Genomic DNA, 26,641 nt, shown 5'->3' with positions numbered 1-26,641 from the left:
ATCTTGGTTTCCATCCTGCCTATGCTGCATTAAAAAAAGAAAAAAGAAAGAAATATTTATTGAGTGATGTAAGAAAGGGGGGGAGGAAGGAGAAGAGCCCTGGGGGGGATTGAGAGGGGGATGCCCAGAGCCAGCCCCTCCTGAAGGCCCCTCCTCCTACTCATTGAAGCTGGCTGAGAGATTCTAGGTGACCAGAAGTGAACCAAAACAGACAAGTGCGGGACAAAAGGCTGCTTCTCCTGGTCATCTCACGGAGAGCCCCTCTTGAACATATCCCTCCACACCGGTTAAGTGGGAGCATCTCTGTGAGCACCCGAGGCTGAGCCTCTTAAAATCCACCCCCTGCCTCCTCCCTCCATAGCTGACTGTAGCCAGGCACCATACAGGGGAGACACAGGAGGGGGCAGTGAAGGCCAGTCACTGCTTCAAGGACCATCCTTGAAGCTGGTCTTTCCATTCATGGGTTCGGGGTGGGGAGCAGGGCCATTATTCTAGCCAAGCTTTCTCTAAAACAGGGTTTCTCAGCCTTGCATCATTGACATCTTGGACTGGATAATTCTTCATGGGGGGCCACCCTGTGCACTGTAGGATGTTTAGCAGCACCCCTGGCCCCCACCCACGGGATGCCAGTAGCATCTCCCATCATAATGATCAAAAATGTCTCCACCTTGGTTGAGAACCTCTGCCCCAAATACTTGCCCCAAGAAGGCACAGTACAATGTGGCCCTGTCAACTTTTAAATGGCCCACACAATTAGGTGGACACTGTAAATTGAACACCTGTAATGCAAGTACCATTTTAATTTCACAGGGCTGACCTTGTACCTTGCCGGCTATACGGTCATCTCTCCCCCAAAGTCCTGGCGACAGGCACCTTGGCTCACCTGGAGGACAGCCCCTTCATACACCCCACCCCCTTCGAAGCCGAACTGCTCACCTGAACCTTTCCAACAAATGAGAGGTCCTTTGGTTAGAGCCCCTTGTGCACTGCGGACCAGGTAATACTTCAAGTGTTTCTGCTTCTTGGGCTGAGTGGTCAACTTAAGATTTATGTGATTGGAGAATTCTGTGAAGTAACAGAAGCCTTTCTTTCCACAGCCAACACAATTCCCAGAGAAACCTGGAGGAGGAAACAAACCATGAGCGTCTCCAACTTACCCCCAAAGTCCTCTTCAAATAAGGGGTCATCAATGACACGGGTCATCTGAAAGTGACCATTCACATCCTCTACCACCAACCAGAGAATTCCACAGGGCAAAGGTCCCCATCATCTTATACTGGCCCAGGGGTCAAGAGGCCTTGACACAGACAGGAGGACCAAGAAGACTTGGTCATAGAGGTGGACCAAGCAAGCTTGGAAGATTGAACTTGCTCAGTGGCATATCTGAAAGCCTATACATAGAGCCAACTTTACAGGACAAGAATTGTCCCATTCAACTGTCTGCACTGACCAAGTACTTGCAATAATTTGGGATGCCCCCATTTCTTTTGGTGCTGGCCAGTTACAGAATCTCAAAGCAATTAGACCACTGACACTGGATACACAGGGAGACCTCTTGAGCATCCAGGATTCCATCTTGGAGTCAAGTGATTTGATTCCATGAGTTGCTGAAAAAAAATGAAGACAGCACCACGATGCGTACACAGCCAGGATGCTGGTGAATGACTTCTGGGGACTTGGCCGCCAGTGGAGTGGAGACTGTGCGCTAGAATGAGGCTGTCACGGGGTGGGTGTCCTGCTGTGTGACGCCACAGTAAGCCACAGAGGCTCCCAGCAACTCTGAGGCTCCGAAAAAGCTATCTATGCAGTGACAATGCAAAACCACCTCCCATGAACTATTAAAATCCAGAGAACAAGTTTCAGAAGACCTTTACGACCTGTGAAGTCTATTCAAACGGGACTCATGAGAACTGTTGGCTAATCTGAGAGCATGTGGAGATTTGGCTTTTGTCTCTGATCACTGTCTTGACACTCACTGTCTCCAGGACACCTTCCTTAGGATCTGGCTTTGCCCACTCATACATCTGTTTTCCATGGTACCAGGCCCTTTGGGCGGGGCAGCCCAGACACTGAGACTAATTTATTTTATCATATTCTCTGGCCGACAGGTTTACAGTGGTCATTTCGACCTAAGCCACGGGGCCACATGGCTCTGTGCATAAGCTCTGCTTTTAAATAGAGGATTCCTCAGGCCTCTGGTCAATGCTCAAAATAACATCAGTTGGCAAAGATTCAAAACATCTCCACAGGACATAAGATATCTACATCACAGAAACCCAGTGGATTCCCTGAGCCATTTTATTTCAATCAAATTTAATATTCCTTAAAAGGCCTAGAAATAAAGACCAATCTCCTGGTCTAGCCACAAGACAGGTACAAGTTAGTTTAATCTTCCAGAATCCTCTTCCCTCTGCACCAAAACAAACAGATAAGGTTCCCAAGAAACACTAAACATGGTGGCAACTAACATGCACAGAGAGGCAGTGACATTCTTGCCCATTCATTGTCATCCACACAAGTCACTCAGCTTAACAATACCCAGTCGGTCAGGACTGCAAAACCTTCTTTTGGAAAACAGGAGCCAGAGAGATGAATTTGTCCCAAGTAGATACGGAAAGTGTGCCATTTGAGTGTAGCATGAGAACCGCAGCGCGGCGTTCAGGCGGGGCCACACCCCCACCTCCAGCTTTAGTTCCCGGTCCTCATCTTGCTGTTCCAAACTCCTACTGGACTCCCCCTGCCCACTCCCACCACCTTCCTGCCTCCAGGTTCATATTCTTCCTCACTGAAGCCCCACCTGCAAGCACCTGCTCGTCACTCACGGCCCAGCTCAAATGCCCACTCCTCCAGAGCCCTCCTTTTCCCGACGGGCTGGGCCTCACTGCTCTCCAACCCCTACAGCCTCTTTGTATTGTTCAGAGGGTCCTTGTAACTTCTTCCTTCGTGTTACAGTTACTGAGATTCGTGCTTTTTTCCCCATAACCATCCCACGCTTCCAAAGGGCCGGGATCATGGTCTGACTACGTAGAGTTGTGAGCTGCACCTGTGTACCTGAGTGTATTGGACAGGAAGGGAGGAGAGAGGAAACAAGGCACCTGTAAAAGAGAGCACTGAGAGATTTCTGCATACACTCTCAAGTAATAATCTAACATTTTTAGTGTTTCCTTTGCGTCCAACCTGGGAACCTTGAGATAAATACCTCGACTGCCATCTAGGTATAAGGCCCTGAGAAACCTTCCCAGCTCTCTAGAAGGGACTCTGATCCTGAGTGTCAGAAAGATGGAGGAACAAGAAACAGAACTGCAAGACCAAGATGCTAAGAACAACTTGCCAAGGCCTGCACTGTCATCCCTTTCCAGAAACAGCTAACCAGCTTACAGGCTTTGGTCCCATGAGAAATGTGGGCTGTGGGACCATTTCAGAGGCAGAGATGGGGACCACAGGCGATAAGGAGCCCTCTTTGTGGTTCAGAAATGAAATGGAAACCCAGGACTTCCTGGTACAGTAGTAAGTCACTTAGGGAGCCAGCAAGCAAACCGCTCTCCTGCTTTGGCCAAAACTTTCTGGTCGGGAAAATCCGCTGCTCTTCTGAGAAGGCCAACCAAGAAAACCACAGGACGACTTACCAACCGGCCCCAGGAAACAGGGAAATGGTTTACACCACCCCAGCTGAACATATGAGGTTATTCTAATTTCTCAAGAAATTGTCTGGATGGCAATAAAAGTTTTCATGAGGAAGAATAAACTAAGCCATTCTCTTTGGAAATCACCCTCAGGACCTGGGAGTCTATAACAATCTCTTTGGAAGACAAGCCTAGAAAGTATGCCATACGGCCTGAGTCCTCACATTCCTGCCAGGCAAAATATCCAGACTTAAGAGAAGTCATTCCTTCAGTGTACTATCCCACAGGAAACGTCCCATAGAAGTGAATCTCCGTGACCACACAGCGGCACTGCAATTTTCCTGCAGGTCCAGTTTAGCAGCTGTGAGTGTCATTTGTTTCACAAGCATATCCCTGAATGGGTGCTAGTGTGTGCCAGCCACTTAGCCAGGCTGTCCCTTCCGTTGGAAGGAAAGCGCCTCTCCTCTCTCTCCACCCCCCTTCACTGCAGTGGAGCACGCACACACTTGCAAATCAGAGGGACCTGGGTTCAAAGCCTGTCTTGCTACTTATGTGACATTGGGTAGGTTAATTCACATCTCTGAGCTTTTCTTTCCTCACCTGTAAACAAGATGATAGTAGCGAACATTTACTGTATACTGACCACATGCCAGGCACTGTACCAATCACTTTACATTACAAATGTTCTTGTTCAAACCTCCCGAAGCCCTATAAAACCATTTGTAGGCTCCTAATTTATAGATGGTGGAATAAAGGCACAGAGAGGGAGTAACTCACTCACAGGTACAGGTTAGAAAATCTGGGAGTTGGGATTGAACCCTTCTGCTATGCCATCTCCTCACAAAAATCCATCTCGAAGGAGCACGAGGATGGAAAGCGCCCACTATTTGTCTAGCACACAGTAGGTGCTCAGCAAGTGTCATTTCTCCTTCCTCTCCCTTGAACAGGCACAGCTGTATTTGGGGTGGGGGGTGTTGCGGACAGGAGAGACCCTAGTACCTAAGTTCCCACAGTGCCAGAGGGAGAGATGGGGGAAGTGGTGCGATCAATCTGGGTTTCAGTTTCCCAACCATAAAAGGGTAGGTGAGGACTAAATGGGCCCTATGCTTCCTTCCAGAACCAAAGGTATATGATTCTTCTTTGAAGTATCAACAGTGGCTTTTATGGGACATGGCAGGTTGTCTCTGAGTACACAGTTTATGACAGGCTGCAGGAGACCCATCTGTACCAACTCAATAGGGTTTGATGGTCCAACACTCCACGGTTTGAAACAGAACTACTGTGTTCCCCCGAAAATAAGACCTAGCCAGACCATCAGCTCTAATGTGCCTTTTGGAGCAAAAATTAATATAAGACCCGGTCTTATTTTAATATAATATAAGACTGGGTTAATATAATATAATGTGATATGATATGATATAATATAATATAATACTGGGTCTTATATTAATTTTTGCTCCAAAAGACGCATTAGAGCTGATGGTCCGGCTAGGTCTTATTTTGGGGGAAACACGGTATCAGGACACCGTAATCATCTGGAATCAGTTCTCTCTTTTAATAAAAATCAATTATTCACATGACTTACAAGAACTCTTTTTAAAATGCAAATTAGAACATGGTAATTGCCTTATTTGAACACTTCCGATGTTTCTTTAAAATATAAACTATAAGGAAAAAGCTAGGAAAGAAGGACATCTGAATGAAGAGAGACAATCAATAAAAGAGACTTAAGAGACATAGGAACCAAACGCTTTGGGAGAATCTCATTTGGATCTTGATTCAAAAAGCCGCCTGTAATAAAGTTATCAAACAAAATTTGAACACACTGGAGATTTGAGAATATTAAGGAATTACTGTTAAATTTTTTAGGTATGATGATTGTATTGGATTTCCAACAAAAAGCCCTTATCTTTTAGAGATACGCACTGACTCATTTACACATGAAATGACATGATGTCTGGGATTTGCTTCAAAATAATTTGGAAGGTTGCAAAGAAGGAAGAGTTATAAGTGAAACAGGCCTAGCCATGTGTTACTAACTGTCAAAGACGAAAGACAGAGACATTAGACTATTACACTTTTCCCTCTACTCCTAGAGTTTGAAAACGGTTTCCTGGTACCACAGGCTTTTGCAAGGGGGACCCAACTGAGCCCATCCCAGCAGCCTCCGCTCCAGCCACAGAAAGCTCTCACCATCCACCCACCCGCATGCTGACTTCCTTCATGCACAAGTTTCTCTGGGCCTGAGATGCCCTTCGTCCCCTAGGATGTGAGCACCCGGGCCAGGTCACCTGGGTTCAAATTCAGGACCTGCCATTTACTAGCTGGGTGACCCTGAGCAAGTCAGTTACCCTCTCTGTGCCTTTGCTTCTTCCTATATAAATGTTAGACAATAAGGTGCTCACCTCTCCAGGTTCTTTTAACTTAGGACAGTTTCTGGCGCATGACAAGTCTCTGTAAAGTAGCTGCTGTTAGTATTCTCCAACCGGCAAAACGCCACCCATTGTTCCGGGCCCCGCATGAATACCTCATCCTCTGAGATGTTTCTCCCATCACTGGGAGTTGTATGCAGCACTTGAAACCCTCGGTTACCACATGCTACACAGAGATTTAAATAAACTTTATTTCTGTGGTTGTTTGGTGTGGATCTCTGAGTCTCTGCCTGTGTCTCCCAGGGAAGGACCACATCTGACTTGGCTTTGTGGCTCCAGGCTCAACTTAAGGTCTGCCTTCAGTTTGGGGTTCTACATTCCAAAACTATTAGGTTGGTGCAAAAGTAATGGCGGTTTAAAAGGTTAAAAATAATTGCAAAAACTGCCATTATTTTGCACCAACCTAATACTTAAATTATTTGCCTGCTGAATGAACAAAAAACTCCCACCTAAGGAATGAACATTCTACTTAGATGTTTTCTTCTCCTATGTCTTAGCTATCAGATGATTTAGATGAATTACCGTCCAAAAATTGAAATATACACCTGGATTCTAATCTTTCAACTTGCTCAGACAAAAATCCCTCAGTTGATTCAAAGTCACTAAAACGACTCTCTTCATTATAAATTATGGGGGTTGGGGGCGCCTAAAGCCATCACTTCCCCCAAGATAATCCACAGCTTCCATTTTATAGGCCACTAAAAAGCACTGAGCCCTGGTCCCTGGAGGCCTGCGGGCCACCGTGTCCTGTGCAGCCACCGGGGTTAATTGCAGGAAACCTAAACAGTGTTAAGTGTGCAAGCTGAGAGCATAAAGTTATTTTAAAAGAAGAAAGCATCGGTTATTACCAACTGGCCCTTGTTACCCACCTCCAATGGCTTTTTGGCGAGCAATTAACAAAGACACCACTTCCTCTGCACTGAGGAGCTGAAGCTGTTGCCGAGCTGGTGGTGAATGAACTGAGTCTTGTCTCCACATTTCAAGACACAGAAGCATCTCAATTTACTACCCTGGCAATTCTCTTAGTCACAAAGTGGTGGAATTCAGGCAAAGCCTCACCACCAGCAGATGAAACACTAACCAAGCCACCAGGCCGTCTTCCCCACGGGGTTCATCCCGAGGGACTTCAAGCAAATCAATCTGAGCTGGAATGACTGGAAGCTTCTTTGGGAGAGTGGATTTTCTGGCATTTTTCTCGTCTGCAAGAACTAGTTACAATAAGCCCATGAACCTGCCTTAGAAGAGAGTCTGCGTAGACATTTTCTCTCCCAGGTCATTGTCCCAGAGCCACCTCTCTCCCTCCAGGCAGCGTCCCTCTGCCTTGGTTCAGAATTTACACGTGGCCATGTCCCAGCCTCGCCCCTGGGTGGCAGGACCTATTTCAGTTCCTTCTCTGGGTCAATTCTTGCTCTCTCCCCTCTCCACCCTTCTGTCCTACGCACCGTGCCTCAGACATAAAATGTTCTCAACAAATATCCACGAGGCGGAAGGGAAGGGAGGTTAACCTACAAGTTTTCCCCATAAACTCTCACAATCAAACTCACTTCTACAATGAAGATTGTTCCTGAGGCTACGTCTAAAATAGACAGATCATTACCAATCCTTCTGCCTGCCCAGTTCTCCTCCAAAGGAGATACCAAGTCAGGTGAAGGGGCCAGACTTTGGAAGGGCCAGGAGCACGTGTGGACATCACCTCCCCACTTTATGGACGAGTATACTGAGGCCCAGACACCACACGCACGCTGAGGTCAGACGCAGGACTGGAAGCCAGCTCTCAAGCTCTCGGGTTCAAACCTCACATCTTCCCTGATTTTGTTCCACTAACGAGGGACTGTATTGAGCACAGGGCCTGGTACACAGTAAGAGCTCAATAAATGTCTGAACAAATCGGAGCCAGGCTTGGTATGGCTTGGCCTCCACTCTGCACTGACATCGGGGTCTCTGGGGGCCAGTGGCTGTTTGAAAAGATCAAGCCTGCATTTCCACCATGCTGACCGTAACCAGGATACAGGACCATGAGGTATGGCTGTTAAAGGGTAGAATTTGGAGCCCGGAAGACCCGAGTTTGAATCCTGGCCTTGTTCCTTTACCATGTACCCTTGGGCAAGTTCATTAATAGGTCCAAGCTCACCTATAAAACCAGGATAAGAATAACACCTCTTGCAAGGTGAGAAGTAAACCAAAGGAGAGATGGTTGGAGGGTGCCAGGCAGTTACTGCGGTTGTGAACATTCTAGAGGCAAGAAAACATACTCAGCCTTATTCTCCTTCTGCCTCACATCTGATGGCTTCCAGGAGGGTCTAGGACAGGGTTTGGATCCCATGCCTGACACAGTAAGCATTTAGGGAAGGTTTGATGAATATGGACACAAAAAAATAAATACTACATGATGGGCTTTCTGCAGGAAAGTAGTCACATTTTAAAATGGATCTCATTTGCATTCCATTTCCCAAAGAAATAGTCTGCCAAAAGACATAAGTGGGGCGGGGGTGTGTGACATGCCGCTGAAGAGGCCCCAGAGGCCTGTCACCACCAAGGGCCTCCCCTGGCCCCGGCCACACGCAGACAAGAGCAAAGGAGACGCTTACCGAGAAGAGCGTTGTGCCCGCTATCATCTGGCAAGAACCTTTTGTCGACAGCGCACACCAGGAGATGGTCGGGCAGGCTGGGGGACTTGGCACCCACGAGGAGGAAACCTGCAGGGACGTCGATGGGCTCATTGGAGATGGAGGCAAGACGCAGGTCCTTCCCCGCCTGGCAGAACCCTAGGAGGAATGGACAGGGCTCACGCACGCAGCCAAGAGGCTTCCGGAACCAGGATCCACATGGGCAAAGGGATGAGAACATTCTGGATCTGGTCGGGACCAACCCTTAGCTCTGGATGTGGTTGACTTTAAAATTAATGCTGAGAGATAAAATTATAACCGTGGTTAGTAATGATACTTAATCCCACGTTTTTATGATTATCGGTGTCACATCTATAATACTCGTACATATTAATATACCAATGAAGCTCAATAGGTAAAAATTGTAGACAAATGATGACAAATTAAAGTGAATGCAAGATAAATCCATTAGAAAATGTGAGTGATGTGATATTTTTTACATCTTGCATTTTACGTGTGTGAGGCCAGGCGAGGGTCAGAAATAAAGGGTGAGAACCTGGTGACACAGTTGCTGCTGGGGGGGGGGCTTCAGTGACCAGGACACAGAGGAGACTCACCAGCGTAGGGAGACGTTCACTCTATACCCTTCTGAGCCCTTTGTATTTAAGAGCTTTTAAATATATTTCCCATTCAAAAAATTCATGTCCAAAATATCAGGAAAAAAAGGAGGAAGGAGGAAACAGCTGAGTTTACTTGGATCAGCCCTTCCCAGGTGTTTTCTCGATGAGGCACATTCGGCCAGATCCCCTGTGCTTCTTCCATCCTTGGGTACCCAGTGAGATGATGAGAGCTAACGTGAACCCCGATGAGCCCAAGGCCTTCCCTCCAAAGCTGTGCAGGACGCTACAGAGATTCTCCTCCCGTGAGCACCTGCTTCACCATTGACAAGCCCTGTCTCCAAGTCCTCCCCTCTGCCCAGGCTGGAAGGCAGGTGGAGGGGAGGCTGTGCACCCACTATGTGTAGCGCCTGGCCAGGTACACTCTGCAGAGCTCCCAGGGATCACCTATGGGAGGGAGCTGGTCTGACGCTGACTTGGGAGATTCCCCTTCACCATCTCGGGGAAGTTCAGCAAATTCTCTGCGGTTGAGTTCAGGCACCCCACAGGTCTTCAACCTCGAGGCCCCGGACCCCTCCCCGTCTGCAGAGCGGCCCCTGCCTTCTAAAGAGCTGGGGGAAAACAGGCTGTGGGCAGTCAGAGTGTTCAGTGCATTTACTCGGAAATTCTTTGAAAATCACTGTAGAGACCACTGGAGAGTTTACCATTCCCTTATTTAATTAGGTGGCCTTTTACTACTTGGACACTGGAAGGCCTATCTCACGAAGATCCACTGTGCTGACTTCCGTTTTTCCTGGGAATAACAGCCCCAGGGAGGGCTAATTCCCTCCTCTGCCGGCCATCCTGCACAAGGTCAAGTCCAGAGAGCAGGGTGGACGGGCCTCCACAACCCATCTGATCGCTTCTCCAAGCCCTGCCCTGCCCCGACTCAGGCCCCTATCTAAGTAAACTGCTAGCAGTCCCCCGAATGGACTCTATTCTCACCCTGCTAAGCCTTTGCACATGCTGTTCCTCTGTCTGGAATGTCCCCGCTTTCCCCAACCCTCTTACCATCTCCCAACTCCTGCTAATCCTCCAAAATTCAGATGAAGGACCACCTCCTCCAGGAAGCCTTCCCCAAACTCTCTACCTGTGTTAGGAACCTCTCCGGTGCTCCTACGCACCACTGCTTGCCCTCCCCACCCTGCTAGCACTTTCTACATCGCGTGCCAAGTGTCTGCTTGCCTATGAAGCTCCATTAACCTGGGAGCTCTTGTACCTTTTATTTCCATATTTCCAGAGCTGGGGCTCAATGATCTTAATTAACTGACTAAATCACTAATTAGTGACACCTCTTGACTGATATAGTGACAGGACAGGTGAACTTGGCTACCACTCAGAAGCTCTCCAGCCAGAGAGCGGCAGAGCCAAGAGTTCATCCGTCTCCCTGAGAGCTGACCACAGCTCTTATCACTAGACCGAGCTGCCACCCCAGCAGCACCCCGAGCCTTGGTTCTCCAACCGCAAGATGGGAAGAACATTACTGATTTCACAGGGTCCCTGCTTTTCCAACAGTAAAGTACCGACAGACGTGAAAGATTCTTCCCGCTGATAAGTTCTGAGTTACACACATGATGCAAGCATGCCTGAGTTGGGGACATGTATTTTAGTTTTCAAACAACTAATGTAGAAAAATGAACTTTTAGATCCGAATTCACTCGGAAAGTTGAGCCTGTCCAAAGGGTGGCTGAGGAGCTGTGAGCCTGGCTGGTGGAGCCAACCCTGCAGGTATGGAAGGGCAGGCCCGGCCACTGTCTGCTAGCGACCGTGGGCACAGGGGACCCCCGCAGCACACAGCCGCAGACTCTGGGCAGCGGGCACTGCCTGGTATGGGCTGGCAGGCTCACCGTCCGTGGTGCAGCATCCTTCAGGCGGAGGGAGCATCTGGTAGGGGTTTGGGGGACAGTTCGGATCCAGCCCCCCTTCCCCCTCTTCTTCTTCTTCCTCATGGTCCACTCGGCTGCCGCCTAGAAGGGGGAAAAAGGAGTGAGACAGAAGGCAGAGGTAGGTAAGTACTCAGCAAGTCTCAGCTACTGAGTAATTGATCAGTCCTTACAGACACCATAAGTCAGGCATTGTCACCTATCTTTACTAGAGGGAAAAGCAAAGGCTCACTCAGGTCGCTGACTTTCCCAAGGTCACAGACTCAGGCTCTGGTCGCTGACTTTCCCAAGGTCACAGACTCAGGCTCTGAGCCTGGCCTCGTGACTTCAAATTCAAGGTCACTTCTCTTCCCATCCAACACAGTGGCACATTTCTGCACACGCACTAGGGTTCACTCTGTATATAATTGGCTGATGAGGACTGAGCATGAAGCCTATACATAGTGAGCACTCTGAAAATATTTGTGTGGGGGGGCAGGTACCATGGTGTAACAGATAGACCATTTCACAGGTAAGGAAACTGAGGCTCAGAGAGACCCACGATTGGCCCACTGCCCTTTAATGAACTGCTCAGTAGCACAGCTGGCATGTGCCCCGCCATGTTATGCCCAAGCTGATATTCTCACCGCCAAGCACACTGCTCAGCTCCGAGTACAAGATACAGTGTGAACCGCCTTTACTAAACACAAGACGCGGTGACACAGCACATCACCCTTTACTCCTGAGGGAAGAATGGAGGCATCATTACTAGAAACACAAACCCACCCAAATCTGTCACACCCACACACAAAAAGCCATTCCAGAACAGGACCAGGCATGTTACGACTTTAGGAAACTAGTTTTTAAGTGAAGTAGTATTTCAGGAGTAATGTCAAATGAGGAACTGGCCAGGAGAGCCAGGAATTGGCCATGGAAACCCCACTGCTCCCTGCGTCTGAGCTGTCACGGCAGCTTCTTGTCACTGCCCTCCTGGAGAGCAATACCCCGCCCTTACTCATATCTGTCATCCAGGTGTCCAGCAAAATGCCTCCAACAGAGGGAGCGCTCAGGGAACACAGGCACACCTGATCTGAGCTCACGCAGTCACACCTTGTGTACCCAGCCTCACTAGAGAAAGGGCGCAGCTCACATAAATGAATTTTCAAAGCTGTTGGAAGTATAGTCCTAACTTCTTTTAACGGACATTTTGGGTAAAAAAATAAAAAATCTTTCTTAGCTTGTCTTTAAATGCCATTTAATAAATAGCATGCAGAATTCTTCCTGGAATAGCATCACTGTGAACACCTTTAAATACACTAGGCCAGGAGACAGCTGTTTCTTTGTCTCTCTGTCTCCTCTTTCAGTGTTGGCTTCTTTGTTGCCATCTCTCCTGCTCTCATCTTACTTGGCTCCCACATCTTCCATCCATCTAGTGGGTTAAGTGATTTTAGGTTCATGATGCAATCGTGTGCAGTGGAAAGAGCTGGGACTGGGAATCAGGGGACTTAAGTTTCAGGAATTGGGTCTGCCACAGTCTGTGTGGTTGCAGGAAAGTTACTTAACCTCTCTGTGCATCAGATCCTGCATCTGTAAAATGAGGTGGTTATATAAGGTCACTTTGAGTTGTGACAGACTATGTGGGGAAATATGGCCTCAGAGTGGCACAGAATACTCCAGGCATGATTCAACTTGTATAGGGGACTGAAGACAACCTCACAGTGGCCACCATTTTAAAGGTACCTGATGGACAAGAGGCAGAGGAAGAAACTGGACGTTTCAAGCCAGCTCAGGCCTGTGACCTTGCAAAGGAACAAAGCAAGAATTCCTGGTGTCTCTGTCCCTCTGGGCCGAGAGGACACAGAGGTGGCAAGAAGACTGTAAAAAGATTACCCAGGAAGAACACAAGGGGGGCGGGAGATAATGACACAGCCTCCGTTAGGAGCTTCCTTCCTGCCATTAAATGCAGGCATGGAGGGTTTAGGCTGAAGGTGCAGAGTCATGCCCTGACCCCAGGCGCCAGCAGTGCAGCACCGGTGCCCATGGTCACGCAAACTGTCCTTTAGCCACCTATGGAGTGGGCGGCTCGAAGGCTCTGCGGCGAAATGCAGACTCTGAGCCAGTACTGCAGAGGCGCGGAGGGATGGCAAACGGAGCTCTGAGGGCACACCCAGGAATGTCTGCACATTATTCTGCTAAGCTGAAGAGAACAGGAATTCAGACTCCCAGAAAGAATGAAAGAGGAGGGTCTTAAATCAAAGAAAGAGCTCAAAATCCAGCCGCTAAGAAAGCAGGATTAAAGGTCAAAGGTCTCCATCAGACATTCCAGGGCCTTTGATGGGATCACTCAGCCAGCAACAATCCTGGAGCCCGCCTGACGGGGAGCAGATGAAACCAGACTGTTTACCAAGGTCTCGGGGCAGGAGGGGCGCTTTCAAATGGCCACAGACACAGCCGACTGGCCTGGGAGCCAGCACCTTGCAGGTCCATCACAGCACTTCATTCCAAGGAGTAGGAGGCGGTCCCTGGTTCGTTTTTACAGGACACTTTGTGTTCTTCCATGAGAAGAAACTGTATGACATCCCGAGTGGGTGGGATTATAGGAATCTACCTGCATCTTGTTTCCTGCATAAATACCGCAAAATGCTGGGGTGGCATATTTTTGTTTGGTTGGTCTTTCTTTTGTAAAACTAAATATCAAATGAAAGGTTTTTCCCCTAGAAGGAGGCGGTAAGACCCCCTGAGTCGGAGAACAAAGTAATCAGGCCCCTGCTGAATCACCCTCCCTGATAGAGAAAATGTTAACTGACCCAGGGGGTGGTTAGTACACCAGCATCTTGGTCATAAAAATCATCTCTAACGTTATTGTCTAAGGAAGGACGGCGATAAGATAAGAGACCCTGACAGGGAGACAGGCAGACAAAACAAGACGTGGCCTGTACAAGCCGTCTGCCTCAGGGTTTATGAGGCAGGAACCAGGGGCTGGGGCAGACTGCTCAGTTTATGGTGACATTTAGCAAACTGAAAATAGTCCCCCCTGCCCGCCAACCTCCACCCGCTAGAAAAACCAAATCTCAAAGGATGTCTCTATTCTGTTTGCTGGACAAATGGGAAAATCATAGAGGGCAGCTCTGGTTTTCATACCAATAGGAGGGCAGCACAAGGTGGCCAACCAGGAGGCAGGGAGCCTTCCGCACTCAACACCGGAGGCACCAGGAGTGGAGGCCTGAAAACGGTCCCTGGAAAGTGTCACTTGCCCAGCACCCTATCGGCAGATGAGAGCATCCCGAGAAATCAGAAGGTTCGGGATGCAGCCTCCCAATTAGAGGCCAGAAAAGGTTGCCTATGGAGAACTTAGACATAAGGAAAAGCAGAGCAGGACCCTCCTGGGGAGAGACCCACCTCTCTCCCCAGGTGAGCATCTTTCAAAACGTCAAGCACACCAATCTTCCATCTTCCCAAATCATGGGATTCAGTTACTTTAGTTGGTGGAACTGAGGCCCCTTTTAGATTTCAAGGCGCCATCCAAATGTACTAAATTAGATATTATTGTTATTCTCATTCATTTATCATTAGCCACAAAGCCTTTCAAGACTGTGAGAACTTAGGGATGATTATTTACTTCGTGTTTCACAAGTCTTTCCGCTAGTCAAAAACAGTCTATAAAATATTCTCCAGTTATTTCTCTTCTCCCCACAATGTGTCAGTACTGTTTCCTCTGCCGGAAAATGCTAGCACTGTAGATGTGAATCCAAGAGAACTCTCAGTCTTCCTAATTCGTGCTTTTGTCCACAATCTAGTTTCTGTCAGGCCCAGATCCAGACCCTGCTGCTGTCTGCAAGGTTAAGCTGGTAAGGATATTTTAAAGAGTGACAGCGGAATGCCTCCCTGCTAGAATAAGGAACGCTCAGATGTCACACAAGCACATCCTGCCTCATTTTTCCTGATGTGCAGCCCTCCCTGGCCCACTGTGCCCACCCCCAACCCCCACACACTCACATTCACACACACACACACACACACCCCACAACTACCCCCATATAGGCATACTGCACGCTTTCTTATTTAATGAAAGTTTGTTGTAAACCACAGCCCTCCTTCACTTCAATAGCTAAGTGAAGTCTGTAGGCAACTTCAAGTGAAAGACACAAACTGACAAAAGGAACTCTCATTGCAGGAACTGTCTCATACTCTGGATTGCTGGGGGGTAACTTTTGACATGAAATCATCCAGCTATAAAAATTACAAACTAAAGATTGAAAAATACAATCATTGCATTCCCTGGATAATTAAGTAAACCCGAAAGTGGTCCCCAGGCCTGAAGATAATGTGTTTCTTTATTCCTGGCATATGTGAAATTCAGAAGGGTTTGTTCTTGGTTTTTAGAAGTTCCTATTCTAGCAGGGAGGCATTCCGGTATCACTTTTTAAAAAGGCTCTTGTACCTGCTATCCCAAGAGAAACTATCGAGACTACTTTGCAAAGATACGGTCACGGATCAGAGGACAAAGAGGGAAAAAAATAGCTGAGGGTCAAAAGCATGTTCAAATTCTTACTTATCCAAGTGAAAACAAACCTTTTAATAAGATTGAGTAACAACCAATTCAGAACCATCTAACACGACCCTCTTCCTTTCTCCTTTTCGTCCAATGAATAATTTTATTCCTTGCAACTTTATGGCCGAAACTTATTTTAATTTTAGCCGAGTAAGAATTTACATGCAACTTTCCTTTTCTAGCAATTCTTCTCTGGTGGATTCAACATTTTCTACATAGAGCAGAAGCGGACAGAGTTTCACGTTCTGCTGCCGATATTAACTGCACACACGAAAAGAAATACACCAACGCGTCTCCTACCTTCTAAAGCGGAGAGGTGCCGCTCAGCTTCCAGGTACAGCTGGGAGAAAATGGGCCTGGGCACCAGGCTGTTGGACCGCAGGGAGGCCTCGATGGAGTTGTGCAAGACCTCTTCAAAGCGCGTCGTCTTCAGCTGTCCAGCGTAAGAGTTCCCCATCTTCAGAAGAGACTATGGAGTCTCCTGTTTAAAATGGCATTTCCGTTTCGGTTAAGAAGACTGACCTGGCACATGAGACCCAAAGGTAGTAGGCAAACCCTCTGCAAGAAGGGAAGGGCTGGGTATCCCCCAGCTCAGCAAACGTGGGTGGGGTGGAGGGGCGGGAAACAGCCACTGCCGGGCAATTACAGGAAGTTATATAAGGAACAGCTCTCTCTAATTTACCACTCGGACAGCAGTGTCTGACACCTCTTAGAATATTTTACTGGAAATTGGTTCCTAGTCAGCCCCACGTTTCACAGACCCTCAGTTTTTCCCTGAGATGTGATTCTGTCCCTGAAAGACCCCAGACCAATGAGGCTTCACTTTTCCTTGACTTGCAGAAGAATAGCTCTGAGCCACTTTCTATATGTGACGGCAGCTGACAATTCCGTGATCCATGACAACCAGTCCCCAGATTTTAGGATTACGGAACTCAGCCTCCTCCCCTTTCCTTCTCAGGAGATAGGCTAGCAGATTTCCCATCATTGTCTTTGCCGTGAAAAGGCCGATTATTAACATTCTTCCTTTAAAATGTTTCTGGTTTATTATGTTTTCATTACACAAGTAACACATATTTATATCCGGGAATCTGGAAACTACAAAAGACAGCGGAAAAGCGAGGAAAATCACGGATATTTCCATTCCCCGATAACCACTGTGATTTTTTTTTTGTAGCAGCTTAATTAAGATATAATTCACATACCATTCACCCACTGAAAGTGTACAATCAAAGGTTTATAGTATAGTCACAGTGTTGTGCAGCTATCACGCGATCAATTGTAGGATATGGCATCACCCCAAAAAGACACCTGATACCCTTTACCTGTCACTCCCCTAATCCCCCAGACCTAGGCAACTACTAATTTACTTTCTATCTCTGTAGATTCGCCTACTCTGGGGATTTCATATTAACAGAATCAGACAGTATGTGGTCTTCTCTGCCTGGCTTCGTACAATTACCACAGTGCATTCAAGGTTGACCCAGACCGTATTACGTGTCAGTACTTCCTTCCCACTGTGATATTTGGATTATTCTTTCCAGATTTAATTTCCTTCAGAGTTTGAGGATAGAAGGGAGGTGAGAGATTGTAGTCACATGGTTATAATCATTCGATAATACAATTTTTGATTCTGTTCTTTTTACTTGACCTATGTATTTCACCTAATCCGCTTATAACTGCTTTTCAAAAAATTTTAATGGCTTCATCATATTATATTGAGTGAAGGGACAGCTCTTTGCTCAGCCTTTTCTCTTGGATCATGCACATGGTTAAATCTCTACATTTAGGCCTTTCCAAGAACATCCACTTAAATTTATATTCCTTCCTAATGTTTTCTATTTATTTTCAATTTCATTAAATTTAGCTATTTGTTTCTATTTCCCTCTTTTCCTTTTGGTTTAATTTCTTGTACTTTTTCCAAACTTCTCAATATAATTACGTACTTTATCATTTTTACTTTCCACCTTATGTCTTTAATAATGAAGACATTTACAGCTATACATTTTCCTCTGGGCACCTCTTTTGCTATAGGTTTATGGTCTCCCTTCTGATTCTCTCTTCAATCTGATAATAATCCAGTGTATACATTTAATTTTTCTGAATAGTCTAGACTCGGGGAGGACGGGGGTCAGCCTTATATTATTTCTTTCTGATTAGTACTGGATTATAACCATGACTGTGGCCTTAGAAACTCTTTTTAAATTTGTCAAGGGTTTCTTTCTGATAGACGCCTGATGGATTTTTACAAATATACAATCGATATGAGAAAAGAGATGTATAAACTTTCTTTAAGGGATGAAATGAGATAGGTTAGCCATTTCTCCTATATCCTTGTATATTTCTTATCTACTATACTGTTGATTTTCAAAGTAGCATTTGACGTAAAAATAATACAAGATGTGAGCTCCAATGTGACCACAGGACAGTAGCTTCCTGCTTCATTACGGTGACGCACACTCAGCCACACTAGTTGTCAGACTGGCTTCACAAGCCAGGGACAGTCTTAGACTTCTACTCAAGACATAGGTAAGAAATTGTTCCCCTTGTGCTTGTTCTGTTGGTGGCAGAGCAATTTCAAGACGGGACTGCTGGTGCCCTTAGGGAGCTCTTGTTCCTTCAGAAGGTAAAATGTGCTGGTGTCCTCGCTTGATTTTCTGCCTCTATTGTAAGGAAGCCTTTCCTCTTCCAGCGAAAAGTAAATGGAAACCATTAGACACTTCCTGCTTACGGCAGTAATTCCTGACCACAGGGCCCGTTGGTCGGTGCTGCTGACAGCCTGCGGAACAGAGCTGTTGGGAGGATTGCTTCAGGAATTAGCCCCAACAAAAAGCAAGTGCTCCTGAAAGAGAGAGGTCAGCTGCTGGAGCCACCTAATACCCCAACTCAGAAAAGGCTCCAGGGCCCTCTCACCCGCCTTTTCTCTTGACCTGCTGCATACCTCAATACATGAATGAGGGGTTACTGGCCCCCACATCTGGGGACACTTGCATTATATTCGATTCAGGGTGGTCTATTTAAAGCCGCCACCAATTAAGAAGATCAGAAATGTCTTCTATTTCTATAGAGCTTTGTCTGAAGAACTTAACTCCCCCAGAAAGAAGCTCTGAGTTCACCCATTTTACATGGAGCCCCTGCAGAATCATGCTAGATGGCGGATTGGGGCATCCTCACCCTACCTTCCCAAAATCCTGTTCAGCTCACCTGACAGCTGATTGGCACCCTGAGCCCAGAGGACTCCAGCCATTAAAGCAGATTAGTGCCTAATGTGGATGGAGCCATAAAGAGGAAATATATATATATAGCTTTCATTGGCCAGCCACTGTGCAAGGCACTGAGCACGCTCCCTCACTTGGCATGCATGGCAGCCAGGTGAGGACATTAAGAAGCCCATTATAAAGATGACAAACTCCAGTCTTGGAGACGATAAGTAACTGGAAGGGACTCTTGTTTAAAGGAAAGAAACAGAATTGGGGGTGGGTGTGGAAGGAGAAGGGAGCGGGGAGGGAAGGGGAGAAACATGAAAGAGACAAAGGCACAGAGACGTTTTCACACTCAAAACATGGAAATTTTATTTGACAACCCTAAGCAAACATCCAAGCTTTAATGTCTAGAAGCAAAAAGTGGTAGAGAAAATGGAGCCCACTCCCTTTCAAATGATCTACAATCGTGTAAGTAAATACTGTGAATTAGGACGGGGAGGGAGCACTCAGAACCCTGTGAACCGGTTCTGGCCCTTCTGGTTGGTCCCCATTGGACCCCAATGGACCACAATCAAAGTGGGTGGGAACTTCCTCCATACACACGGCAGTCTCTACCTTACGGACAAGACACCTGCCAGGTGAAGAGGGTCAGGGACCCGAGGGCTGAGCAGGCTGAGGTGGAGGCACTCGGGAGCTCTCCGGAGTGTTAGAATCACCCACCTGCGAGATGGGGAACCACAGGGCCAGAGAGACGAGAGAGACTTTCTCAGGGTCAGAAACGGAAGCCTGAGGCCCCCAAATGCCCGAGGAATGCAAGACTGTCTGTCATCCCCACGTGGCTCTGACACTTACTCCCTAAGCACTGTCTCTGTTTGGACCCCCGCTGCACTTACCCCATCTGGGAATTGCACCCCGACACGTCAGGAAGACAAGGGAACAGACTCCATTATCAGATGTGCTAAACTATGTTGAAAGGAGTTTTGCAGGTTCTATCAGACTATGGGGATGAGTTATTGATAGAGTCAAAAATTTAGTAAACAACAAAGCAACCATTAGCTGCAGGAAAAATAAGATGAGTACAGGAACTGAAAATTTCCTTAGAGCACACTGCAGGTGTCGGCTGCGTGCTGACTGAACCAGAGTTTGTGACACAACTATTTTGGAAGGATAGGGACAGGGAAGGGGTGTGTGTATGTGAGTGTGTGTTTGTGTATGTGAGGTAGGAAGAAAGAGGTATAAGAAAGCTAAACTCTCATATTCCACAGTGAGAGTGAAAAAAATGGTCTAGAAACAAATAAGAAACTGTAGCACTATCTATTACTTGTAAATAAAGGAATAAATTCCAGAAAGCAAAAGAAAAAAACTGAAGAGTTAAAAGACAGTTGCCTGTAGGGAGCAGGAATTGGAGTAGAAACAGGCGAGAAGGAAACATTTGTTTTTCATTTTGAAGCTTACAGTATAATAATACAATAATAACTTTTTAGACTATGTGTATATTCACACTCATTAAAAACTGAAGGTTGCATGTTAAAAATAAATGAAATGCAGGCATGAAAATGAACGATGGACAAACGAAATCTCAGGGGCATAGCAACTGAAGGTCATGGTGAGCTACAGACAAAGCAAAAGCAGGCCACCCTGCTGAAAATTGCTACAGCATTATGTAATTTAATCCTAGCCACAATTCTGTCTGGTCATTATTTCTATCCCTATTTTATAGATGAAGAAACTAAGGTTCAGAGAGGTTGGGAGACCTGTCTAATGACACACAGCTAGTGCCTGGTCTGGAACTGAAAGCCCATGTCCAAAAAATCTCTTCCATGAAAAGCAGTAGTAAGAAGTTTAAACTAGCAGCATATAAAATCTCAGACATCCTCAGCTGAAGGGTCACCATGACCTTCTCGTGCCTCTTCTAGTAGTGACAAGACATTGCCCAATTTCACAGAAAGTTATGGCATTCCTCTAAACTTTTAAAGGACCGTGTCAGGAAGTCAGCCTCATGAAATTAAGCACACACAGCCGACACCAGACTTCCTCCTGGGCTAAGCATTCCTGTCGTTACTCTAGGAACCTATAAAATCCTGCAATTATTCATAGGACAAGGTTCTGCCTATACTCACAGAAGCACACAACAGACCTATTTTACTTCCTATATAGCCAAAGTGAGCACGAAAAAGAAAACATCAAAATGTCAGTTTATATCTATTTTACTTAATCATTTTAATTATTTTTAGTGTATGTTTTATAATGTAAATAATACATAATGTACCCTGTCATCCATGTATGCAATTTTTAAATCAATAAATATATATATATATATATACTATGTTTCCCCAAAAATAAGACCTAGCCAACAATCAGCTCTAATGCATCTTTTGAAGCAAAAATTAATATAAGACCCAGTCTCATTTTGCTATAAGACGAGATCTAATATAATATAATATAATACTGGGTCTTATATTAATTTTTGCTCCAAAAGACACATTAGAGCTGATTGTCCAGCTAGGTCTTATTTTAAGGGAAACAGGGTATATATGTGTGTGTGTGTGTGTGTGCGCGTGCGCGTGTGTATGTGTATAGATATATATAGATATATATAGATATATCTATCTAATCTATCTATCTATATCTATCTATCTATATATATATATATATATATAGAGAGAGAGAGAGAGAGAGAGAGAGAAGACCAAAGTTTGAATGAAAGAATAAGAAAACCAATATTTGCTTAGAATCTACTATGTGCCAACAGCTCTGTGACACAAGTATTATCTTCATTTTGCAGATAAAGAGACTGAGTCTGGAATTTCAAAGCATTTATTGTTTTCACATCTGTACTATTTCCTTTAGCAACATTAACCCCAAAACATCTTAAGTAAGAATTAAAATAATAGCTAACATTTATTAGGGCCACTGTGTGCACTTTTCTTGGTTTACATTTGTAATTTTATTTCATCTTCATCACAGCCCTTACACACATGTAGTATGGTTCTCATTTTACACATTAAGAAACTGAGAGATTAAGTGACTTGCCTAAGGTCACACATTTGAGACAATTTTCGCATGTCCAATAATGGCCCTAAGCAGGAGGATCTTTGCTTTCAATGAAGCTGTTGACTTCAGAAAAGGGAGCATTTTTTTAAAGTTGTTGTTTTGTTTTGTTTTGTTTTTTAAATGATGTTCATTTGTCCAGCCAGTCTAAAACTTTTGGTTAAAAAACAGGCTGGCTTATGGGAGGTCTGACATGACAAGAAAATAAAGCCTCAGTAAATGAAAAGCACCATTTAAAAAAAAAAAGAAAAAGAAACAGGTTTCTAGCTAGACGAAGAAAACCAAGAGCATTCTAAGAATGTTGCCTGCAGACCGGTCTGCAAGAGAGGGAGGAGAGCAAGCCGGCAAAACAAACAATCAGGGGATGGGGCTGTGGCCTGGACAGTGTCGATCTGTCAGCCCGACTGGCCCTCCCCTCGAGATTAAAGTAGGAGACTGCAGACCCCAGCCCACTCAAAGAAAAATATTTCACCTCCAGCCTCTCCTTCAAGTGACTTCCTCCCCGCCTCGCCTCCCCACTTTTTCCTTTCTTTTTTTAAGAATAGACTATCAAAAGGTTTGTCCAAGAGGCAGAAAATCCATTTATCTTAAAAGGCTCACAGACACTTACTGGGGTACCTGCAGAGCTGTGTGTCCAGCTCAAATCTGAGCCCACAATTATTTTCCGGTTCCTTCTATCAGTCAAGTAAGGAGGCACCTCTGTCTAAACCCAGAGCCCCCATCTGTCAACAACAGTTACTGAGTTCCTGGAATGGGCCAGAACTCACTTCCTAAAATAACACCAGCTCTGTGTACCCCTGGATGCTGCACACTCGTCATCTTGCTCATAAAAATAAAGCCATCACCTCCCTCTGCTGCTCGCGCCTCAGATCCAGCATCACCTTCCCCAGAGCCCACAGAGATCTCATTTAATTCATAGACCGTCACTGACGTCCCATTTCCTCCATAACTTGCCTGCTAGATGGTAAAAAGCCTGTACTAGGGGGTAATAAGCAAAGCTCAATGTATGGTCATGCTTCTTACAAGCTGTGTGGCCTTGGGCAAGTTACCTAACCTCTCTGTACCTCCATTGCCCCAATTGTAAAAGGAGGACAATCAGAACCACCTTCCAGAGTTGTGCTGAGGGCTAATGAACTCACAAGTGGAGGGCGGCTGGCATGTAGTAGATATTAATAAATTTAGTTTCCTCTCTAAAATTGGAATTCACTACTCATAATTCTAATTTCTAGAGCTACCCAGAGATCTTGACTTAATTTGATTCATTGCACTCCGGTGGAAATAATTAAACATGCGGCTTTCTGTCAGAGTACACCAGAAAGCGTATTAGCTAATGCCCCGGCCCCGGGCCCCAGGTATCACCTGAACTCACCTATTGTTTTCTGTTCCAAGCAAGGTCAGAGGAGAGCCCTTCCTACAGCATCAAAGTACAAGCCGGGTTCTTTCCTCGTGATCACAGAGCTGCTCCACGGCTCTGTTTGTACCTGTCCTTCTTCTGCTTACCCTTAAGCCGAAATTCATTGCTCCCTCTTCTTCACCACGCCCCCGCTCCCTCCCACCCCACACATTGCTGGCACCTCCCTGAGCTCTGGGTTCCCCCTAAGGCCACCGAGAGTGCCTGTGTCTCCCACCTCCTGGGGGTGTGAGCTGCTGGGTGCAGCCACCAAGCCCATCACCTCTCCTTTCCCCACAACGGTTTCTTACAGAGAGCGATTCTGGCCAGGGAATGGCCGTGACTCCACTAATGACCCCCCAACTGCCAGAGAGCCTTCTCAATGCCACCTGAGGCCACAGTTTGGAAGAGAAGATGCAGCTGGGTCTCAGGGCCAAGTTCAGACAGCTGGGTCTGTCCTAAGTCACAAATCGTGTTAACTTCTGACCTGCTCTGTGCCTCCTCTGCGTGAAACAGGAAACTTGTCCTCTCCCAGAGTCATGGCTTTGCTTCAAACAAAGTTTCAAAATCTAATTTGGGTACAAGGCAGAAATATTTCATTGCCACTTGGAGCTAAGGGTGAAAGTGAAATAGACAGTGTCCCTGACCTGAAGAAACTCACAGATAGGCAGAAATGCAGGTAAACGCCGCAGCGTACCATATAGTGTGATCGTTGTCTGAGCAGGAAAGGAAATAGCTTCAGAGGAAATAGAGACAGGAGTGGAGAGTTCTATCTCAGGTCAATCTCAGAGGGCCTCCAGGAAATGCTGAACCTGGAAGGATGAGTACAGGTTTGCTAGCTGAAAAGAAGGTGGACAATGCACCCAGGCTTGACCCAGGGGTGACACCCATTGTGAGACTGGAGAACACAGGTCCTTCCAGATGCTGAAGCATAAGGTGGCTATGGGACAGCAGGCGCAGGAGAGTGGCGAGGGGTCCATTCAGACTCAGCCCTGCTAACGTGTTTAGAACTAGCCCTGTGGAGCCAGGAGAGGACTTGGCAGCAGACCGGATGAGAGCGTAGGGGACAGATTACCTGCCGTGGCTTCCTAAAGAAGGCCTACAGGAGAACGTCGCAATATATCGTGACCAAGGAGGGCACACAGACTGGCTGTGTGTGGAGGACAAAGGAGAGGCGAGACAGGCTTTAGAAAGAGGAGAAAGTCGGTGTCGTCATCACCGTGCAGAACGAAGGCAAATCTGAGGAGCTCAGTGAACCAAGTGCTCGGTCCCCTCCAGCCATCCCCTTGCTGGCTGAGCCCTCCTATGCGCAAAGCCTCGTTCAGTCTGGTACCCACTTGTCTTTGTCCTCTGTCTCCTCTCACCCTCTCCTGGAGAAGTGACCATGGCAGAAAAGAAAGAGGGCAAGGGTCAAAGGCTGGAGTTAGAGTCCACGAGAGAGAAAACCTTTCCACGGCGGCCTGCGAGGCCTCTCTTTCCCTCCCTTTTGCCATCTGCCTCCCTTCTGAATCACATCCAAAACACACCTGTGGTCCCCAGACCCTCCAGCCTGAATGGAGGCTCCCTCTCTTTCTAGGAGTCACCCCTAGAATCCCTGTTCACCTTTCACAGGGCCTCTCGGGAAGGTAACCGGCCCGGGCCCAGCTGGCCACAGCGACGGCCCCACACAGCCTTACCAGAAGGCCCCCCAAACTCCAGCTCGGATCTGAGCTGCCACAAACCCGTTTCTTTCTCCTCCAATGTCCCTACAGCAAAACTGAAGAATCCTTCTGCCAAAACACAATATGGTGACTTACTTCCGATGAGTCCAGTTTCAGAAAACAAAAGCAAAGCCCTCTCAAGACTGCGTTTTCAACCTCATTCCATAATTTCCAACAGCACGGAGGGGCCCTCCCTGATGCAGAGCGAGAATGGTGGTGCTCTAGTCCCGTAGGCAGGTCAGCCCTGAATATATGATATGGCCATAAACGCATTCAGACTGCAGAATGGTCTCCTATAAACCCTTTGACAGCCCTCCTGGCAGGAAACGGCATTCTAATGTAGATTCCTCCCGGTTTCCCCACAGGACCTCATAAACTCCACAGGTGTTGCTGAAGGCGGGAAAGCCAGGCTGAGCGCTGGACTTCTGTCTAATGCATTTGTCTCTCCAACTGAGACTGTCCTGCCTGCGCTGCCGCCCAGACATCTGTGCAGAGATCGTGAGAGAGTGCTTCCTCTGAGAGCGTGCGTAGGCTCTCCAAGGGGAACACAGGGACCACAAAGTAATGTCGCCGTCACTCCCACCCCGCTGCAGTGAGAACTGAATGGGAGAGAAGCACCTTCAGAATAAAGCTAGCAGGGAAGATTTTCAGGGAAGAAAAACAATGACTGCAAAACTCCTCTCCAGAACCACCCAGACAGGATCCGAAATCTGTTATCCATCTCCTTAGCATATCACTAATAATTACACTGCTGCTGCACTTATTTGTGTCCACCTTGTGAGAAACTCATTACTTACACCCCCTTCAGATACCATTTCCAACAACAAAAATAAGGGAAATAATTCATTAAGTGGATTTACTCTGCACCTTACTTACTAAGAGCAAAAGCTTTGCCATGCGTTATTCTGCTTAGCACAGGACAACACTGTCCTTATCATAAGCAAAAAGCCACGACAAACCTGTCCAACCCCCAAAGCAAGGGCCCCACTCCCAAAGTCAAATGCACCGTACCTGGTCATTTCACGCAGCCCATACGCCAGCCAGCCAAGAGCAGTGGCTACACTTGCAGAGGCTGTGTCTTTCATCACGTGGGGGCCCTGATGGCCCTGAGAAGGGTGCCGAGTGCTTGGTTGGCCTGCCACCCTGGCTCCCAGGCCCCTTGCCCGGGGAAGCAAAGGCAGCCCAGCCAGCCAGTGGAAAGGCTTCAAAGCCAGTATCTGCTGCTAGGGCTACAACAACAACAAGGAGAAAAAAAAAAAAGAAAATCAACAGCAGACCTTCCAAGTTGAGCTCCATGTGCCTCAGGCTCCTGCTGGGTCAGATGACAAATGCCACAGTTTTCCGTCTTCTTAGCACTGAAGTGTTTTGCTGGGTCAGAATGCTCTCCAGGCAGGTACATACCAATCTGTCAGTCTAACCACCAGCAGTTAAATTGAGTCTTTTTAAACAACATGAAAGTTCTGTACTTGGAATGGAACCACGTCCTCTCGCGCAGAGAACAAAGGGTCAGTGAAGAGCATGGCTTTGCCACAGGAAACGGGCAGCGTGATTGGCTGCCACTAGAGGACC

The 26,641-nt window shown here is 46.8% G+C and overlaps 1 protein-coding gene across 4 annotated transcripts in view; it reads right to left on the bottom strand.

Moving 5' to 3' along the window:
- The window catches only part of GREB1 (growth regulating estrogen receptor binding 1), a 77,993-nt gene extending 51,678 nt beyond the window's left edge, over window positions 1-26,315 (bottom strand). For 3 of the 4 annotated variants that reach the window (XM_074331693.1, XM_074331694.1, XM_074331695.1), the window contains exons 1-5: window positions 26,084-26,315; window positions 16,032-16,212; window positions 11,165-11,284; window positions 8,644-8,820; window positions 937-1,119 (exon numbers count right to left, since the gene is read on the bottom strand). In XM_074331693.1, coding sequence (XP_074187794.1) covers window positions 937-1,119; window positions 8,644-8,820; window positions 11,165-11,284; window positions 16,032-16,188 — 637 coding nt within the window. In that variant the 5' untranslated portion in view covers window positions 16,189-16,212; window positions 26,084-26,315. The remainder of the gene's footprint in view (window positions 1-936; window positions 1,120-8,643; window positions 8,821-11,164; window positions 11,285-16,031; window positions 16,213-26,083) is intronic. The other variant, XM_019750957.2, reaches the window with a different exon arrangement.
- Between the last annotated feature and the right edge of the window lie 326 nt (window positions 26,316-26,641).

This window comes from Rhinolophus sinicus, linkage group LG05 (assembly GCF_036562045.2).
Source record: "Rhinolophus sinicus isolate RSC01 linkage group LG05, ASM3656204v1, whole genome shotgun sequence".
NCBI classification, from domain to species: Eukaryota; Metazoa; Chordata; class Mammalia; order Chiroptera; family Rhinolophidae; genus Rhinolophus; species Rhinolophus sinicus.
Note: the sequence above shows the minus strand (reverse complement) of the source record. Positions and strands in the feature narration are given on the sequence as shown.